Below are 21,291 nucleotides of genomic sequence, written 5' to 3' on the forward strand. Positions count from 1 at the left end.
CAGGTATAAAACAAACAAAAGGAAGTATATCTTCACACAATGCACAGTCAACCTTTGGAACTCCTTGCCACAGGATGTTGTGAAGGCCAAGACTATAAAAGGGTTCAAAGAAGAACTAGATAAATTCATGGAAGATAGGTCCATCAATGGCTATTAGCCAGGATGGGCAGGGATGGTGTCCTTAGCCTCTGTTTGCTAGAAGCTGGGAATGGGCGACCAGGGATGGATCACTTGATGGTTCCCTCTTCTGTTCATTCTCTCTGGGGCACCTGGCATTGGTCACTGTCGGAAGACAGGATACTGGGCTAGATGGACCTTTGGTCTGATCCAGTGTGGCCGTTCTTATGGTTTCCTTCCTGTTGCCAGGGAAATAGCCACAATACAGGTGTGTGGGTGTGTGTGCTTGGTTCCCCCCAAGAATTACAAAAAGTGGGTTTCATGCTGGTGAAGGGTCCTAGATTTGGCAGTCCCTGGAGTCTTCTATTTATCCACGGGACGGCCTGAGTGCAACTTCTCCCCCGTCTTGTCACTTGCCAATGGGCCTCCCTCTTTTCCTGCAACTATAGCAATGGAGGGGAAGAAGAGCACTCAAGAGGTCATCTAGTCCGGGGTGGGCAAACTAAGGCCCGTGGGACTGTCCTACCCGGCCCCTGAGCTCCCGGACGGGGACACTAGCCCCCGGCCCCTCCCCCGCTGTCCCCCTCCCCCGCAGCCTCAGCGCACCGCGTGGGCGGTGTTTTGGTCGGCCGCTCCTGCCAGGCGATGGGGCTGCGAGCTCCTGCTGCTCTGAGCAGCATGGTAAGGGGGCGGGGAGCGGGGGGGTTGGATAAGGGGCAGGGGGCCCCGGCGGGCAGTCAGGGGACAGGGGGCGGAGGTTCTGGGGGGGCGGTCAGGGCACTGGGAACAGGGGCGGTTAGATAGGCATGGGAGTCCCGGGGGGGCCTGTCAGGGGGCAGGTTTGTGGATAGGGGTCGGGGCAGTCAGGGGACAGGGAGTAGGGGGAGTTGGATAGGGGGTGGGGTCCTAGGGGGGCTGTTAGGGATGGGGAGTCCCGGGAGGGAGTGGTCAGGGTACAAGGAGCAGGGGGGGTTGGATGGGTCAGGGGTTCTGAGGGGCGCGGGAAGTGAGAGGGGGCGTGGGCCAGGCTGTTTGGGGAGGCACAGCCTTCCCTACCGGGCCCGCCATACAGTTTCACAATCCCGATGTGGCCCTCGGGCCAAAAAGTTTGCTGACCCCGATCTAGTCTGTGGCCCCATGATGAGGCAGCAGTGACCCTCTCTAGGGGAGGTGGGTGTTCCACCTCTGTACCCAGGGACATATGCCTGCGCTAAACGCCGGGTGTGCACTCCCTGGGTTGGTCCCGTGGTGCCCTGTGGGTCCGGCTACTGTCTTAATCCTCATCTATCTTATTCTGATGTTGGGACTGGTCCAGCTAAACTTGTCAACTCTGCAGCCGGGGACTGTCTTTATAACTGTACGGGGCCAAGAGCGTTGAGGGTGCCCAGTAAATAATCAATCTCCTCACTTGCACTCCAGGAATCTATCCTGCCCCAGGTCCAGGTTGAACCAGAGGCATCTGTCCCTCTTCTGGCTCATGGAAACTTCCCTGGGGTTTATCTTGTCGTCTTGCTGTGTCCCTGGGGTTTAGCCAGGTAATACCTGGTTAGTGTTAATTCTTTGTATTACAGTGGCAGGTAGAGGCCCCAGCTCAGATCTAAGCCACATTGTGCTGGGTGCAACATACACACCTAGGGAGAGACAGCCCTTGCCCTGGGGACCTTACAGTCTAACCAGACAAGAGAGACAGAGGGCAGGAGGGGAAACTGAGGCCGAGGGCACTGAGTGGCAGAGCCAGGAATGGATCTCAGCTGCCTTGACTCCCAGCCCAGTGCCCTGTCCCCGGACCACACTGCTCTAACTTGACACCTTGATATCTTTCTTCTTCTGGCTCTGGGTGTCTCCCTAGGGGTCTGTCTTGGTCAGGGTCCTGACTAAAGCTCCCCCTTAGTGTCCTGAGTCATGAGCTCCTTGCTTACGCCTTGGGAGCTGCATCTTTGTGGATGGATCTGAGGAATCAACTAAGAATTTCCTCATCCATCCATGATCTCTCTCTCATTTCCCTCCCGCCATCACCCTGGGCAGCACCAACTGCTCTCTGACACGTGGTGACGAATTGGCGCTGTGATTCAGTTCCAACCTGGCCTTGTCTGTGTATTTCATCTGCAATTCAGAGCTGTAAAACAGTCCCGTCGGCCTCTCAGCTGAGCTGGCGAAGGGCGGGGGAGCCCTCCGTCATCTCCGTCCATCATTGCCGGTTCCCTTGATCAGTGGCTCCCATATGTCCGGCAGAATCTGCTGTGAGTGATGGGGCGCGGCGCAGGCTCGGCTCGGGGCTGACAGAGTTAAATATTTCAGCGCCTGACACCTGACAGGCGTGATAAATTGCAGCGTGCCACACGCTGCTGGCGTGACAAACGGGCCGCTTCCCTCCTTAGGCTCCGGGAAAACTTTTTAATTATTTCCCAGCGCTTTGCAAATGAGAGTTTCTCAATCAGCCGCACAGATGCCCAATGAGGTTTCACTTATTTATTTATCGTTTACAGGCCTTTGGGGTTGGGTTTTTTAACCCTTGCCATGGCCCGTTGAAGTCAACAGAAAGTCTTCTGTCGATTTCCCAGGGCTTTGGGGTTGTCCCCTAAATGCAGATGGGACACGAACGTTTCCTAAAGGTGCTGCTGCTCCCGGGAAAGTCCTTTTGCAGCACCGACGGTGTGAGATGTGGGTGATAAAACGAGGCAGAGATGCCTATTGTGCTGGTTTTCAACGTGGACTATGTCTAAGATTTCCAAAGGGGTCTGCACCTCCAGTCAAAATATTTTCGCAGTCCACAAATGAAAAAAGGTTGAAAGCCACTGGCCTATTGCAAAGCATCGAAATGTGCTGTGCACAGAATATCCCCTAATGCAAAGCATTAAAAAAGTACCAAGGAAAGCCAATGAGCCTGAATATTCGCCCAAACTGTCTTGTGTGACCGATCCGTTAAATGCCAGTAGTAAGTTTGGGGCTATCCTTTATGCTCCTCATTTGTTACCCTAATGACTTAAGGCCCTGATTTGGATTTGGGACCCCGTTGCCCTGAGTCCTGTACAAATAAGAAGCAAAGAACCAGTCCTGACACTGTTTACAATCTTAGGTGCTTCTCTGGCAAATGGGCCTGTGGTTGTACGTGTGATCACAGGCTGGCCAAGCTCTCAGCAGTCCCGCTGAAGTCCGTGGGATGTAACCACGGCACGTAAAGTTTAGCACATGCAGGATGGGAGCCTTGGGTATGATAAGACCTAAGGGGGATGTGGCTTGTCATTTCTTTGCGTTCGGCGTTTTTATTCTGGCTGAGGGGTGTTGTTGCTGGTTCTGTTTGGTTCATATTATTTCTTTAAATCAGATCAAAGACAAGGCCGGGGCAAACGGACACCTCCCCCACTGCAGTCCTTTTATGTGTCGTCGTATGCGTACATTTTATGTATACGTTGAACTAATGAAATTTAACACACATTTTGGGGTGGGGCAGCAACAATCCTGTGGGAATTATTTTTTACCTAGATGAGCTGTGCAAGCTGGTCTGGCGATCAGCTATCAAGTCTCAGCCAGAAGCGGGTCCCCACCCAGAGGAGTGAGCTTGGGAAATCCCACCTGGAAAAATGGTGGTGACAAAGTAGAAGTGCCAATCTCTGACAGTAGTTTTCTCTTTCCTTTTCAAAGGAAATCCCAGTTCTACCCCACCAGGGTCAAGTGCAGCGTGTGGAGGAATCCTGAGGAATTTGATGAGAAATCGGGGACGCCCCTGGGAATTCAGACCGGTGGAAAGGTAAGAGGTTGTTTAGTCACAGACCCATTTGTTTCACTTTGAGCATCGCTGCCAGAATGCGTATCACTGAGCGGTCCAGGAGCTCGGAATCTAGTGTGCCGTGTCCCCCGCCTCCAGGCCTCTCCTCCTGATGCTGACTGCCAAGGAGGCAGGTGCTGACTTGTTATTTATTTGGAGCTTTTAGACCGTGCTTTTGCCGTTTGTTGAGTTATTTAGCTTCTTGGGAAGAGACATCCGGCTTCAGGTGGGCGACACACAAAAGTGCAGATCTCAGAGTGCCCACGGAAGGGGTCTCTGGAGGAAGGTTTCCTGCCAGCAGGACTTGGGCTCGATTCTTGGATAAGCGGTGTCAACCTTAGTTCTTAAGCTGAGCAGGGTCAGTATTTCTTTGGGAGACTCTCCAACTCTGCTTTCCTGTTCTGTTTATTTCAAACAGGCAGGTGTCTCCGTCAGTCCCGAACCAGTGCAAGGGACGCTGCGCCATCTTTGATGAAAAGCCCAACTCCTGATGGCTTTCGCTGGCTGAGTATCACCTCTAGCCTTGGCAGGCGGGTTCCACCTTCTGCTCTGGCCAGTGTTCAGCACATAAGAAATTGCATTCTGCCTCCCTGACACAGCCTGTTGTGGGGAGCGGCTGGCCCTTCTCTCCCTAGATCGAATTGTCTCCTTCTCAGCGTTGCGATCCAAGACTGTTGTCACCATGTGCAGATGTTGTGTAGTGACACAGGAACGTGTCATCACCGTCTAGACGGGTGAAATGAGGTTGCCCCAGAGGTGTTTTGGGAGTGTTCTGACTAACGCAGGGGAGAACTCCTTGAACTGAATTTGGAACCCCGTCAGAAGCAGTGAGGTCGTTAATAGTTCTGGGTGGCTGCGTTTAAAAAATATGTATCTGTCCCTAGACTGCAGGGCAGGATGACTTTTCAAATTGGACTCGCCATTGTTTGCATGACACGGGGGAGTCGCTCTGCATTTACACCCCGGCTTTCCCAGTTGCAAGCATTAGAGTGGCTCCACGTTTACATTAGCGTGGCCCCCTTGCTGCCGGCGGAGACAATCCAGATTTACTCCAGCATGGCTCCATTGCTGCCGGCAGAGTTACTCCGGATTTACACCAGTGTCACCAAAAGTAGAGTTGGACCCTGGGCCTTTATTTCGTCCCATTTGTCTATGTCCAGGTGCCACCTTTTCCTCCTCTTTCTGCCGCCTCGTTTTCCTGGCGGGCTGGCCTGCTTCCCTTTCTGATTCAGTGCCTGCTGGCCTGATGGCTGGACTGCTTGTTGCTCCCGTTATTTGCGGGGCATCTCCAGTGGAGTGCGTTGCTAATAAAAGCAATTCCCGGTACACATTGGCTACAAGGTACGGCGGTGGTAATGGGATCCGGGAGGACGAAATTAAAGCGATATAATATGCTCAGATAAATTAGTGTTGTAAAATTAGCCATGGGTCTAGTCAGGGATCTGACAAATGTATCACAGCTTTGTTACAAGCGCAGAGCTCTGCTCAATTGGATTAGTGGCCCGGAGCAAGGCAGACAGGAACGAGGGAAAATAGTTTATTAAGGGTCTCCTTACACGCATGCTAATGGTTAAACACTTCTTGTTCTCTCCTTGGCTTTGCTGAATGATACATCCCCTGGCACTCACTGATGCTCAGCAGTGGAGGAGTACGAATCCGGCTCTGTCACGTTGCTTTTAGAATCGCCCGAGCCAGGCAGCAGGGAGAGGGGCCTGGGTTAGTGGTGGTTCTGAGCAGTGGTGCTCCTGGCTCTCCATCCGGGATACGCGATGCACCCCGATCTGTTTTGATCCTATCCCTTTCCTGGTGCAGTCGTACAGCGTCAAAGCACCGATCCAGCCCTGGTTGTGGAGTGATCCCCTCCAAGGTGGTATCATTCCCGAGGCCTGCGTCAGCACTGGACACATTCCATCTGAGCCTTTCTGTTAACCCCTGCTGGCCTGGTATTCTTCTAGCCTGTTGGCTGCATGCTCATTTAGTGGGAGAAGTGGGATGCGTGCAGAACATGTATGCCAACCAGAGAGACTGGGATCCGATCCTGCCAGGAGCAGAGCACCTCCCGCAAGGGGTGCTGAATGTGGTCAGCTCCTGTTGACGTCAGCGGGCCGCATTCGACCAGCTCCTTGGCGTTGGCGCTGCCCAGCAGCTTGCAAGAGCAGGGTCTGAAAGCTCCAGGCTCACCAGGTGTTGGGGGGGCTTTATCTGTGGATTATGGCAGTGCAGAATCAGGCCCCATTGTGCAAGGTGCTGGACAGCCATAAAGCAAGAGACAGTCCCTGCTCCAGAGAGCTTGCAATGTAAATAGACAAAAGATGGAGGGGAGGGGTCTGCCGCGCGAGCAGAGGGACCAATGTACGATGGGGGCAAATGGCATGTCAGTTCCGCATTTGTTTTGTGATTGAAATCCTCTCCATGGGGTTACGCTAGCCGGGAATTGGCTAGGTGGAAGGTGGGGCGTGGGTGAGGGTTGAGGCAAGCAGTCAGTCGGCACAGAGGATGGAACATTCAGGGTGCAAACGTCGGGAAACAATCTGATGACATCAGCAGCGTCAAACAGTTCTGGCTTGACCTGCCTCTGGGCTGGCTTCTCCCTCCCAAAGGCCACGTGGCTGGGGGAGAGGGGATGCCGCGTGGCTCTCACTGCCCTCAAGAAGCATGTTCTCCTCTGCACAGTTCTGGGTCTGCGGGGCTCTAAGGAGGGGAGGGATGTCCCCGTTTTCCCACTTCGGCCCCCCCAGGGCCAGCAGGACCTCTCACCAAGGTCAAGGGAAATTGAGGGCACTCAGCAGCTGGCCTGCCTGTGTCCCAGAGCTGGCAGGACTCAGACATTTACTTGTTGCAAAGGGAGCTCGACTTCGGTCAGGTCCAAAGACCCCAGCCCGTCTCCCTCTCTCCGAGGACGAGGCTGCAGTACTTTGGTGCCTCGTGGCCCTGCAGCCGGTTCCAATGGAATTGGCTTGCCGGTGGCTAATTAGACGGTGAACAAGATGGACTCAGCTGGTGGGAGGATTAAAATCCCCACTGGTGAGCGATGAATGGCTGGCCAGAGCCTTTTGCAGATTTGTAAATGCAGGCTAATTGTGTGTTCAGTGGCAGGCACATTCCACAGGATCTTGGAGGTGCGGCCGGGTGGAGGAATGATTTAGGTCTGGCTTAATAAGGCATGTGATCTGGCCCATAAATATTAAAAAAAAATATATATTACCCAGTGCTCTGGAACAAGGGAGGCTGGCAGAGCGCCGCAGCTGCAAGCTGATCTGCTGATAAGACCACGTTGAGCTGTCTAAGCCAAACAGCAATAGGTCAAGGAAAGGGGGAGCTGCAAATCCATCCATGTGGGGATCATTTGTTTCATTATCTGAAATGAATTTTGCACGGGGCTGGTCCCAATTACAGGTGCTTCCACCTCTCCTGCATCTGCAGGTGTGTGGGAGAGGAGCTTCTGTATGAATTGTGATAAACGGCACCCCGGATTAGCCCTGCCGCACTCTTTTGGGAAGATGCCGGCCTGGCAGGAGGACCAGTCCCCACAGTCTTCCCCCCTCTCCTATGCATGCTGCAGTTCAGTTTGCCTGGGTTGGAGCCTGCCTGGTAGCTAGCAGACCCAGAAGTGCGAGGTGCAAATGAAAAGTAGTCTCAGGGAGTGGTCACCTTGGAAAGGATCTTCATTACTCTGGAAGGCAGTAGTGACCTGGAATTACATGTTGCATCTGCGTCAATACCAAGGAGTTAAGCATCACTTGAATTCTCCACTTACCCAAGGTGGAGAAGAACAGAGGAGTGAGGGGAATTAACCACTGGTGCAATTAACCAAGGGGCATGGAGGATTCTCCATCGCTCACCATTTTGTAAATCAAGGTTGGATGTTTTGCTAAAAGATCTGCTCTGGGAATTATGGTGGGGCAGGTCTCTGGCCTGCGCTCTGCAGGGGGTCCGACTAGCGGACCACAATGGTCCCTTCCGGCCTTGGAACCTCTGAATAACCTTGTATTGGTCACGATGCTACACACCAGTGGCCACTCAGGACTTCACAGCCACAACAGGTACTCTCTCTGGGTACGTACATTGCGCTAAGCACCACGGTATCTGAGTGCCTCATGGTCCTTATAGTTTCTAGCCTCTCTACCCTCTCCACGGAGGTACGGTACTCTCCCCTTTTACAGGTGGGGAAATGAGCCATGGGGTCGATTAAATGATATGTCCAAGGTCACACAGGAAGTCAGTGGCTGAGCCAAGAATTGAACCCAGGTGTCCTAGACTAGCCCCCTCAACCCTGGACCACGCTTCCTTGCGCCAGTCTTTGAACGGACAAATGAACCCGTAGACAAAGTCATCATCTAATTTCTCTCCGGGGTCTTAAATGTTTTTCCTAGCGCTCTCCATGGGGCCGGAGTGTTCAGCTGAGCCCGCAGGCAGGCGGGTTTCAATGGCTTGATGATCTGCATGCCTGTGCCATGCTTGTCCCATGCTTTACGAGGCTGTGCTGCACTGGACGCAGCATGCTCTGGGCACAGACCTTCCCACCCGAACCCGGTGGCGCCCTTGGGGGTTAGAACTAGCGCCGGGAGGGCAAACCAGCTGGCTGCTTGGAGCCACTCTGGGAAATCAGCTCAGTCTGGATCCTCAGTGTGCCTGCAATTGTGTGTGCAAGCGTTTTTTTTCCCCTGGGGGGCAGTGAGGGATGGTGGAGAGGCTAAAAAGTGAAGGGGGTTAGTTCCGTTCTGGGCCTGTTCTGCGGGAAATTGCTGAAGTCCTCACTTGGGTCGAGCGATAGAGACCAGTGTAAGGGAGGGGAGACTGAGCCCGTGTTTCTACAGGGAACTGGGGGGATGGGGGTGCAGAAGCCAAAGAAGAATCCCTCCTCCTGTCCTGTCTCGTGTATGAGAGTTGGGGTGGCTTATGCTCTGTTGTTTTCCTTGCCCCCTAGCTGCTCCCGTGAAGGGCTGTTGCCTCATTCAGCTCGGTGGCACATCACACGGCATCATCCCAGAGCGTGTGTGACTTGGGGCAGCTGTCCATATGCTGCTGTTCCGCTCTGCAGCCTGTGCGACGTTGCGTGGCTTTGAATGGCCGGCGCTGTCTGTTCTCACTTGCGGATGGCACATGGGAAGGGGGGAAGATAGGAGGTCGTTTGCACTTGTCTGGTTTGGTGGTTAGCGGCTTGTTTGATGGGTTTCATCTCTATTGGCAGCATGTTCATTTTCATGCCTGACTTACCTGTTTCTCCCCATGTCGCACACCATTCCTGAGCCCGTGGGGGGACGCGTCTCTTCCTGACGGGGTTTTTAATGTTCATGCAGAACATTCCAAACCTCCTTCACTCTCCGTTTGTTCGGGTTTTGTCCCTCTCCAGGGAGTTGTTAGCTGTTGCCCGTGTTTCCCATTGACGAGTGGGCGAGACTGGAAGCAAATGCATTCTTGATAAAACCGCGTATGGGCTTTAGACGGGCTATGAAATTTCACAAGTGTATTTATAGTCATAAGCAATGTTCGGGATTTCAGTGCGGACACCAGAACAGGGACAGAACTTTGATATAGGACCCCCTAGCTTTCTGCATGATGGGTACTCATTGGTGCTCTTATCCTGAGATCGTGTGCGTGTGTGTGTGTGTGTACACGAAACAAATTGCAAGCGTGCAGACAGCCAGAAGGATAGCAGCAAAATGACACTAGATACTGCTGGCTATAAAGAAGAAGAAAGCAAGCAAGGTAGGATGCACTGCTTGGTGGGTTCATATGGAGAGTCCGTAGCCTAGATTGCTTTTGTGGCTCACAGGTTTTTCCTAGCAGTAGCTATGTCTGAGCGCATCAGACAAACCATTCCTCTTGTCCAGTAGACACGAAAGAGATTACTGTATTTCTTACTGGTATTGATAGTTTGAAAATTGATAGGGGAATGTCTGTGAACAATAGCCACGGAGTAACGCACGTCCCCAGAGAATGCTGAGACCTGCGGTGTGGTAGAACCCTTACTGATATTGCTGGATCTCCTATTGCAAACAGTATTTTTCTGGTAAAAGTAGCATCCTTCAGCAAGAGTGTCATTCTCCCATGTCTGGCAAAGAGCAGTCCAGACCACAGCTAGAATGTGCCAGCCTGGGGCCAGGCCGTTTCTCGAGGGCCGCCATGCCGTAGCGCTACCTCCGACAGACAGAGCTCCTCTCACGCTCTCCGTGCCAGCCTCCCTCTCTTCTCGCTCCCTTTCTCTCCTTTCCAACAGCCAGGTCCTCCCGGCGACTTGGATTGAGCGCTCTAGGTGGGATGGCGATCGATCGGGGGGCGCTCTCTCTTCTGGCCCCGCTCCACGTCTGGATGCTGTGCCCCATGATCCTCCTTTCCCATCCCTAGCTCCTGCAGCTGGGGACAATGTGTGCTGGCAGTGCAGTGCGGTATGTTCCTCCCCCAGCGTGGGTTGGGGAACGGCTGATGGATCTAGGAAGCAGTGGATGGATCAGACCTGGCACGCCCCCACATTCCCTGGGCACCGGTGGCATTCATGGAGCTCTCATTGGGTTTGGCTCTGCAAGGGTTTGCACCACTCCCTCCTCCCCCTGCTTCTGTGCAGGGTCCCCAGCCTTGCCCCCTCCCCTGGCAGCAGCATTGCACTGCTCTGTGCTTTGGGCAGAGCCCTTTGCATTCCTAGAAGGAACGGGGGAGAAGGGTGGGTGGGGTCTGCCCCTTACTGCTGTTACTGACAGGGACAGGCGAAGCCATAGGCCTGTGCCTGCGGACTCACCTCCTGTGATTACACCGGAATCTCCGCTCCCACTAAAAGAAAGTTTCTAGCCCACGTGCTTGCAAAGAAACCTTGAAAATGTGACTTGAATGTAACCAAGGCAGGGGTATCTGCCTGAGTCTGCACAGAGCCTGTGACAGTAGATTGGACATGGGAGTTGCCCCAGATGTGTCAATTGGGTGCAAGCTCCAGGGCCCACTTCTCTGGGGAGCCCGTGCCAGCACCATCCTGGTAGAGGATTTAGTGTGTGACGGGGGAGAAAGGTGCACTGAGTCCCACGCATCCAGCAAATAAACCATGATTGTTGGGGTAGGTGCTGGGGAGCCACCCTGCTCCTCCCCTGGACTCTCTGAATCAGAGGGGGGGGCCCATGTTACTCCCAAGGGGGCAGAGTCTCCCAAGGGGGCCCCTATGCTGCTGCCCCTGCCTCTCCGGTTGGGGAGGGGCCTCTCCAAGAGGGGGCAGGGGCAGAGGAAGGGGGGTCCACATCATGCTGCCCATGGGACCCTGGATTGCTTAATCCATCCCTGGATTGTGTTTGCTTTGCAGCCTGGTGCAGGGAGGCCGATACAGGGTGGTGGGGAGGGAGCCTGGAATAGTCACTAGTGCGTCTCAGCAACTCATTTCTTCGTTAGTAAGAATCTCTTGATTACTGGCTGGCTCTGGGAAGCCTCTGCCGAGGCCCCATGGCTCCAGTGCACACGCCAGCCACTCTGCACTCGTCAGGGTCCCTAACGAAGGCGGCTAGGACGCCGCTCTCTTCTAAGATCACACACCAGCGTGGCTCCTTTTCTTCCTAGATGGTTACACTTACATAAAAAGAGAGGGGAGGGGCGCGTGCCGGGACTGTGCAATTTATGGACTGGAGATTTATACGCCACTGGGATGCTGTATTTTTTCCCCACAGTGACACTTTATTGCCACAAATTACTAAACAGGCAAGGTTACGTGAGTGGCAGCAGGCTCAGTGGTAAAATATGGGAGCAGATGGAAGCAGGAAAGGGTACCCAGGGGAGAGGGGCTTGAGATGGAACTGGAGACAGGGTGAGGGGGGCAGGTGGGCCCATGTGGAGGAGAAAAGGTTTGTGTGGTAATGTGCTGTGCAGGTGAGGCCCTGGAAAATCAGGGAGAGCAGTACCGCCTGCCTGGTTTCATAGCAATACACACATCTGTACACACACCCACGCATTGCTGGTAGCATGGAATGACGTGGGGTCTCGTGGTTAAAGCACTGGGCTGGGATCCGTGATGTGGGTTCGATTCCCGGCTCAGCCTCCCTGCGTGAATCTGGGCTAGTCTTCCCTGTGCCTTGGTTCACCATCTGCACAATGGGAGAAATGCCCCCCCCGCCCCCTGACAGGGTGCCAAGAAGGTGCAATCTGATCGGGATTGGGAGGCTACTCAGATGCAGCAGCAGCGAGAGCTCGGTAAGCAGACAAACAGGTAGGCAGCTGTGCTTCTTGGGCTGAGGTTTTTCTGTCTCTGTCTTCAATGCTATCAGCGTGCTAAGCAACATCCGTATCGGGGAGCATGACGTGGGGGCCGGGGGGGGGGGGGGTGTTTGGTTTTAATCCCAGCTCTGCCCCCAGGTGGCTGAATGCTGGGCACATCACGTCGCCTCTCTCTGCCTCTGTTGCCTCTCAGATTCTGCTTTAGCTGTGGACTTCGGCCGGCTCTCTCCACCGCGTGATGCATTTCCCATTGTTGCTGTGGAGATGTGCAAACAAGGAGCCGAGTGCGCCGGGAAGCGTGCTGCACTCGGGGGAGCCAAGCCACATGGGCAAAAGGGCTCTTCAGAAAATGAGATTTAATTTTCCTGCGAAGTCTCCCTCAGAACTCGTAATTTACATTGTGTAGACGGGCCTGAAGGCCTCCACGCTGGGCGCTGGATGGCCAAATAGCAAAATGACAAGAGGCTCTTCCCCAAAGGCCTTGGATAAAACAAGAAACTGATCTGAATCGTCACCGGAGACAGGAATGGAACCTGAGTCGCTTGCTTGTTTTGGTGTGCCTCTCAGACCAGCAGCAGAGATGCCAATGGACCGTTCCACGGGCTCGCCCCCAGCCTGGCTGATCCCGGGGAGCAGCCGGAACGGTACAAGAAAGCTTGCTCCTGACACAGCATTTCCTGCTCCATTGTTAAGGCCTGGTGCGTGTAGGTGAGCACACACACAAGCACACCCGGCACCAGTTTCATTAACGGGACGAATCCGAACTCGTTTTCTTCAACAGGTGTGACTTTGTGTGTGGATGTGTAACATCGACAGACCCCGGTCGTTGGCGGGCAGGATCGAACCTGGGACCTCTGGAGCTAAAGCAAGAGCCTCTACTGCAAGAGTTAAAAGCCACGTGGCCCTTAGAGATGAAAGAGTCTGCTACTGCCTTAGCTAAGTGGTCTCGGTGCCATTAGAGGGGACCGAGCACCACACCCAGGAGGAGTGTGGGTTACAGATGCTCTTAAATTGACGTAAAGCTGGCTTATATCCATTGAATTTGTGTTGATAAATTTACACAAGCACCAGCTAAACCGGTAGAGCCATTTCCAAACTGATAGAAGCGTGTCCCCAAGGAGTCTGCCCTAAGTTAGCTAAATCGGTTTGATTTCCTCTGGGGTAATGTTTCGGTTTGTGTGGACAAGGCTGAAGACTGAGTCTAAATGATACATCCGCACTGGCTAAGGTGCTGCTCTGGGCTTTGGGAAGTCCCCCCCGTTCTGCTCATAACAAAACGTGCCGTCGGTTAAGCCGAGAAAGACCCAGACTCTGGGTGGCACCGACAAAACAGTCCCTAACCTGAATGAATCAGCCACAGCCTGGCGCCCGTTCCTTGCTTCTATCATGCACCCAGTTTGCCCTCTTTGGGCAGCCTTGACTGCGATCCTGCCCCCTTCCCGGGCATGGGTGGTGCTAGCTGGGAAGGGGGTGGGGCAGCGGAGGTGCTGATAAGGCCAGAGGCGTGAACTCTGTCCGGAGCGCCAGGGTACTGCAGGAGAGCTGATGTGCATGACTGTGTATTGGTCAGGGTCACTTTCCCTGGCTCTAAGGAGCTACAAACCTGACAGCTCAATCCACTGCGGGACTGTCTGCAGGGTCCAAAACGTGCCTTCCCTGGCAGGAGTTTGAATGACCGGCACGCCGGGCAGTGCGGGCGGGAGAGGAGCAATGCACAGGCCAGGGAGTGGAGGTTCACTCCCTTCACGCTAAGATCTGATTTGTGTTTCTAGCTCGTGGCTTGGTGCTGGGCCGGGTCTGACTGCAATTCTCCGGAGAAGAGGTGGAAAAAGGGGCATGTTTAGTCTAGAGAAGAGAAGACCGGGGGGGGAACCTGATAACAGTTTTTCAATATGTTCAGGGCTGTTATACTCAGGACAGTGATCAGCTGTTCTCCATGTCCACTGAAGGTAGGACAAGAAGGAATTGGCTTCGTTTGCAGCCAGGGACACGTAGGTTAGATATCAGGAAAAACTTTCTAACTCCAAGGAGAGTTAAGCTATGGAATAGGTGACCTAGGGAGATTGTGGGATTCTCCATCACAGAGTTTTTTAGGAACAGTTTGGACAAACACTTGTGAGGGATGGTCTAGGTTATTTGGTCCTGTCTCAGTGCAGGGGGCTGGACTAGACCAGTGGGTCTCAACCTTTCCAGACTACTGAACCCCTTTCAGGAGTCTGTTGTCTTGCGTACCCCCCAAGTTACACCTCACTTAAAAACTACTTGCTTGCACAAACAGACATAAAAATACAAAAGTGTTACTGTTACTGAGAAAGTGCTTACTTTCTCATTTCTACCATATAATCATAAAATAAATTGATTGGAATATAAATATTGTACTTACATTTCAGTGAACAGTCTACAGAGCAGTATAAACAAGTCACTGTCTGTAGGAAATTTTAGTTTGTCCTGACTTCGCTGGTGCTTTTGACATAGCCTGTTGGAAAACTGGGCAACTATTTAGATGAGTTGATGTACCCCCTGGAAGACCTCTGCGTACCCCCAGGGGTACACGTGCCCCTGGTTGAGAGCCACTGGACTAGACGACCTTTTGAGGTCCCTTCCAGCCCCACATTTCTCTGATTCTAAAACCAGTCTTGTTAAAGATTTCCTCAAGGGAGCACTGGAAGTCATTCTCCAAATGGACCGTTTCAGTGATTGGCCACAACAATGATAAATAATCGATTGGTTACATCCTGGGGTCTCTTCAGCAGACTTTGCTGAGGAAAGAGTGGCTAAATCCTGAGTAGGGGGGCTGAGGACTTTGGCCCAGTGCTAACAGTCCAGGTGGTTGCGCAAGTTATTGATAATGCTGTTCACTCTGAATCTAGTCTCTGTCTTGGACACCAGCTGTGCACAAACCCGTCCTGCGTCCCTAGGGACAGACCAGTTCCTCAAAAGTTTTGCCAGATAGTTGGTTCACATGCTGTTTGCTTTGATGGCTAGCTATTTGGGGTTGGTTAGCTGAGCCTCATGGTGCTTCTGTCTGCTCCCTGCCTGCCTGGCTGAAATATTTTAGACAGGCCTGCAATGGAAAGCAACTAACCCCCTGTCTGGTATGAAAGTTAGGACCGATAGTGATTCATGCAATACTTAGAATTCAGGAGCATTTTCACAACTATTCAGTAGCCAGCATGAATAATGTGAACCCATGAGTCTTGGCGAATCTCACACGGCCTGTAAGTCTGCAAGAATATTCATAAATCGGGGTCTTTTTAAAGAAACTAACCTGTTTTTACGAATAATTTTTCAAGAAAAGTGACACTTCACCTCCCCCCCCACCTTCTAATTTGCCTAGCAGTCACTTCACTGACTCTGAAGCAGTGCCTCGGATACCCCGGTGCTTAGACACTGCAGCGAGGCGTGCCATAGATAATCGCTCCGTTAGACAGGGCGCGTGTATGGGTTTCACTTTATCCATTTCATTAATGGAGAGACTCTGAAGTCTGTCGCCCAGGTAATGCCATAATGTGAATGTTCTCTGGTGCAGGGAACGCAGGATGAGCTGGACGGCCAAGGGCTGGATTCTGGTAGGATTCTGCCCCATGACAGAGGCATACGCCAGCAGGGAGCAAAGCAGTAGCAGCTGAGTGCAGGAGCCATCCAGCATGCGTGGCAATTGGCCGAGTGATCTGGAGTACAAACCACTTCTCCTGCAGCCTTGCTCCATACTGCTTCTTCCAAACGCTGTCCTCACCATATGTGCAGGCTTGGCCACACCTCCCAGCTGGCCGGGTACGTCAGGCACAGGCCTCTGTGCGCTGGCAGGTGCGTTAGCTGGGCCCCCTGACTAGCGCTCACAGGAGCACTATGAGCATTTGCCGCCCAGGTTTGCCAAGGGTGGGGGGCAGGGATGGGAGAAAGAGATGCAGCTGGGCTTCTTTCGTGGTGCAGAGGTTTAGCCTGTGCACCTGGGAAAAGCTCCCTCTGTGCTTTCCCAAGCGGGGAATTAAGCGACCCTTCCACTAGGCCATGAGCCATCGTCTTGGGGCCCTTCATCAGCTGATGAATTCGACTTAATAAAATAAATACCAAGAGAAAATGTAATTGGATCTCGTTTATTACCCAGTTCTGCCTAGCAGCCCCCAATTACACAAAAGCAATTAGTGAAAGTTCTCCATTAATAGCATCTCCAAGCCACCCAATGGGCTCGTTCCATCAAACCTTCTGGCTCGTGTAATTTACCATTCTGGAGCTAATTCCTGGCTGGGGGAGGTTGGGGATGTGCAGCGTGGATTGTAAACAAGTCGATAGGGTTGGCAGGGGTGTGACGGGGGGAGGGGAGTTACCACGCCGAAGAACCTGGGGAAGCAATGGTCTGTCTGTCCTTAGAGGGAAAAGTACACCCACTACATCAGGTGTTGCTATTGTCAGCTCTTCCCTGACCCACTACCCGGCCCCGTCCATATGCCCTTCAGCTGGTGGTGGTGTACCGGACTCACCCCCTTGTTATCTCTGCTCTGCTGCGGGCATACATCTCACCAGCTCCTGCTGCTGTGCCCGATTCTGTGCTGCCCCCTGCGTGGCATAGGAAGGATCTGCCATTCCCAGGGCCTCAGACCTCCGCCCGTTCCACATTCAGTTCCACCCAGGCGTTGCCCCTGCCCTGCCGTTGTTCAGCCAGGGGAGGGAGGAAGAGCTGAGCTGTGTCACAGGTTTGCACCAGGGGGGGCTCTCCCCTGTCCTGATGCTCGCGTGGCTGTGTATACCTGTGCAGTGTGCAAGGTGGGTGTGAAGTGCTATGCCTGGGAGAACCGAGCTGGGTGTAACTGACCCCACGGGGGAGGGAACGTCCAGGGCCACGTGGCTGAGCCTGAGTGCCCAGCTGTGTGCCGGGGCGATGCGTGGCAAGGGGGTGAGTGTATCCCAGAGATGGAACTGAGTCTGAACGGGCCACCCTGGGGCTGGCTGAGCCCCCAGGCTATGTGGCACGAAGGGCGTCGAACCCTGACTTATTCCTTGCCCATGGGATGCAGTCAAGTCCCCGCATCACAGATCTCTCTGCCCTGCCTCCAACCCACGGAGATTGTCTGGCAGCTCCCACCTTGGTGCATTAAAGCCAATCACAAGAGCACGCACTGATTCTCTCTGTGCAGGCAGACATCAGGTTTTCATGGGAATGCCGAGGAATCTAGGTGCTTGGAAGGACTCGAAGCTGCAGCAGCAGCTTCTCAGGGAGGGCTAGAGGCTAATGGCTCATAGAATCTCTCTGAAGCTCTAATTGACGGAGCTGGGAACCAGCTGTTTGGTAGCTGTCACGTTGCAAGGGACAGAAGTCTGGATCTTATATTGATGTTGTCACAAAAAACAACATGCAGGTTAATCCACAGTGAAGGCTCATCTCTGTCTCTCGGCCCCTAATCCATGTTTACAACAGTGGATGAGAAAAGACAATTATCATGGAAATGGTTTGCATTAAGAGTCGAAATGTGATCCTGATGTGCAGTAGTTGAAGGCCAGTGGTACCCATGGTGTGAATGGGAGTGTGATGTGTGTGATTGTGTGGGTGTCACTGAGGGTATGGAATGGCAGGAGACAATGTGAGGGGAGGAGAGACGGGGAGAGAGAATGTGTGAATGGAAGTGTGTGGTGTGTGCATGGGAGGAGTGGGGCACGAGACAGGATGGGTATAGTTAATGTGTGTCAACAAGTGTGAGTGGGGCGGTGTGTGAACTGAGCCGCATGGTGTGATGTGAATGGGCGTGTGCCAGTGAACATGGGAACTGGTGCGTGGTGTATGCGAGGTAAACGTGTAGCCCTATGCAACCTGGATTAGTTTAGTTCCATAGGATCATAATACCAGAAGATGGGGCAAGCTCTGTTTCTGTGGCGAAAAACCCGCTCTCCTGTCCGAAGTTCACACATGTGAAGTTTCTGGTGCATGGGTCCGCAGTGGCGCAGCTACTGGGAAAGGATCTTAACTACAGCCCAGAGAGACCTTTGTGTCTCTGTAACTGCCTTTGAGAGAAGAAAACTCTAAAATGAGGACAAAGAAGCATCCAGTTTATAGATTTTAAAGCCAGAAGGCACCATTGTGATAATCGAGTCTGACCCTCTGTGAAACACAGGCCCTGCTGCAGCCAGCTCGTATCTGGTGGTTGAACTAGAAAAACGTCCAATCTTAATTTATGGGTCATGAGCAAAGAGGATTTGAACCTTCACCCCGAATATCTTTTTTGAGCTTTGGAAGAGTTGTGTTCACGTTGGGGTCTCCCCTTTTCCTGCTGCCATCCCATCACAGACTCCTCTCGCTCGGCCTGATTCTGATCTCAGGAAATCCAGAGCAGCCAGCATGAGTTTGCAGTGGTATAACAGCCCCCCGCCCCCAATCTCTGATCCTTGGGGTGAATGCTGAGGGCCTCGTTCCGATCTCACCTAGACTCGGCTTGAGTTACTGCTACACATTTGAGCGGGAATTGATTCAGTCCCTGCATCGAGAAGCTAAAAACAAAGCCCCTTCCCCCTCCTGCATTCTCCCAGGGCCGGCTAGTGCACTCATCGCATGTGGAACAGGCCCCGAGCCAGGAAGCTTTGAGCCTAATTTTGGCTCCCAAACCCCTTTGATTTTCCTAGGGCTCCATTCTGCAAGCTCAGGGCAAGGGCGCTCATTGAAGTCCATGGGGTTTCTGTGTGTGAAAAGGTGGGTACAATACAGTCCCTCTTGTGGGAAAGAACAAAGGCCTCCTATAAAAGATGCTCCCGGAAGCTTCAGCTTCGATTCCAGCCTATGCGGTACAAAGGAGGGGTGAGGCGATGCCACCTTGGCTGCCTGGCACTAGGCACCTGAATTTCCCCATTCACGCTGGCGTTTGATCCCATCTAAGCAGCTCGGCGGGAACGCTGGCGGCTCTTACCTGCGCCAGGATGCACGAGCCCTCCTCCTCGTGTATCTCTGATCGCTGTGTGCGCGTTTCTCTTTCACTCGCTCTTTTGCGGTTGCTCCTTCTCTCACTCGCCCTTCGTGTTGCCTGTCTGTCGGTGTGGACTCTCTGCGTGACGGGGAGCGCCCAGAGGCCGCGATCCAGGGCCTGCCAGGCCCCATGAAAGCACCATTGCCCCAGAGACCTTACGTTCTAATGAAGCCAAGGTGCAATGAGTGGCCGTAACCAGGGGAGATGGGGAGGATGGAGGGAGTGACAATGAGTAGAGGTGTTTTCACAGGCCGAATAAAGAGGATCAGCTTCAGTAGCCCATCCTGCCCCACTTCCTGGCTGTAATTTGCTGCCGGTTTCTCACCGGTGTCACAGCAGAAGTGGGTGAGATTGGAAGGGGATAGATAGCTCTGTGTGCAAGGGGCAGTATGGGTGAGAGCAGTGGACAAATGGGCGATGGAGGCAGGCCGAGCGGAAGAGAGGGCATGGGGCTGATGTGATAAGAGAGAAGAGTCAGGAAAGCTCCTCTCTTCCGTTCCAGACATGTCTCAGAGGTCAGGACCAGAAGCTTGTTCTTGGATGTGATGGAGAAAGTCGGGGAGCCAAGGGAGGGGAACATGATCTGAACAGTGGGTCTGAAAGGAGGGCATCATGGGAGTGTCAAAATGGGAGATGAGGAGGGACCATGTTTTCATGGTGTGTTTGTACAGCACCAAGCCTAGCGGGACCCTGATCCATGATTGGGGACTCCCAGCGGTTATCACATTATCAGTCAATAATATGAAGAACAAAATGGGTCTGGGCAGTTCTCAGCCGTGGGGCAGAGAGAAAAGGCTGCATCAGAGAGGTGCTTATGGAGGAAGAAGCAGTGAGGTTTGGACACAGCCTGGATGTTGTGGGTCTGGAGACTGGGCTGAGTCAAAGATGATGCCCTGGTTATAGGCTTGACTGATAGGAGAGGGTGATGGTGTTTCCAACAGCGATGGAGGAGTGGATCATATTATGTTCATAGCATACACACAGAGGCATGGATAAAAACACAAACACTCGTGCTGGAAGGTTGCAACATAACACCACTTTATTGCTTAGAATCCAGAACTGAAGAACAAGAACCCCAAAACAGAGAGAGACAAAGCAGGCGCTCCCTAAGGCAGCAAGGCACAACTCACCCACCTTGACCAAGGCTGCCTCTTTGCAACCTGACTCTGAAGATCCAGATCTCATGCTTCCCTACAGAGACCCCCTACCCTGCAAGCAGGACCAGGAAGCCCTTTAGAAACTTAAAGTCATAGCTTGATGTTTTAACGTAGATTACAATTCATCACCAATAAGACTTGGGAGAAAAGATCAAGCACTTGGGTTTGGCCATGTCATGTTTGAGCTGGCAGCAAGACATTCAGGTGAAGATGTCTATAACGCTTCCTCTTGTGTCATCACCACCTGCCTCACATTCTCTCTCTCTCTCTCTCTCCCTTCTATAGTTCTTTCCCTCATGATGCTACCCTCGTGCTAGCATCTTTCTTGATACCTTCTGCTGAAGTGATAACATGCTAAACAAACAATACGGTGTTCCTGCCTATCAGACTCATCCAAACACTTCTGAAACAATTAGGTCCCGGCTCCTCCAAGGAGCTTCTGTGAAGCCTGCAGATGGAAGGAACAAATGACTGTTCCTGGTGGAGTAGCTGTGGTTCAGATCTGCTGAGGGAAGGTATAACTGATCATTTCGCAGCCCTGCCATGCACTCAGAGCGAGGGGAAAGCCAGACTGTGAAAGCAGTAAATTTGCCTTGGAGAAAAATGGGCTTTTCCAAACCTTTTTTTTGACATTTTCTCTTTTTTTTTAAAATTTCATTTAACAAAGTGACCGCATGAAAACCTCAGGGTTTTTTTATCCCTTTAAAATCTATGCAGTTAAAGTGGCCCTATTAAAATGCTAACCTCTGCCAAGAAACTCCACTCCCGATAAAAAGCATTAAAGATTCAACAAATAGCAGAGAATTGGGATTGATCCTAACCTTCCATAACTGGGAGCTGCTTAACCCATTAATCAGCCCTGGTCTTCACTTACAGGCTGATGGCCTCAGAGCTAGGCCTTTTCAGGACTAAAAGCATGTTAAATATTTATCACCACTGAACATACACTTCCGTGTCCACCTGTGGAGGAAACCATCTCTTTCACACATGATTGCGTATATCTTCCAGGTTGTACGATACGGTGGCAGCATGAAAATGCCAACATCCTTCACAATTATTTCCTATTCTAAGTCTGGGGGGCATAGTGCTATCTCAGATACCGCTTTGTAGTGAC

At 52.6% G+C, this 21,291-nt stretch overlaps 1 protein-coding gene across 6 annotated transcripts in view; it reads left to right on the plus strand.

Annotated features, from left to right (window-relative positions):
* CNTFR (ciliary neurotrophic factor receptor) overlaps positions 1–21,291 on the plus strand; it is a 457,782-nt gene that overhangs the window by 81,890 nt on the left and 354,601 nt on the right. For all 6 annotated transcript variants that reach the window (XM_037902783.2, XM_037902782.2, XM_037902781.2 and 3 more), the window contains exon 2: positions 3,760–3,865. Coding sequence is in view for 3 of the 6 variants with exons in the window: in XM_043547275.1 (XP_043403210.1) it covers positions 3,760–3,865 (106 nt within the window). In the remaining 3 variants the exon portion in view is untranslated. The remainder of the gene's footprint in view (positions 1–3,759; positions 3,866–21,291) is intronic.

The sequence above is a fragment of the Chelonia mydas genome, chromosome 5 (genome assembly GCF_015237465.2).
Source record: "Chelonia mydas isolate rCheMyd1 chromosome 5, rCheMyd1.pri.v2, whole genome shotgun sequence".
NCBI classification, from domain to species: Eukaryota; Metazoa; Chordata; order Testudines; family Cheloniidae; genus Chelonia; species Chelonia mydas.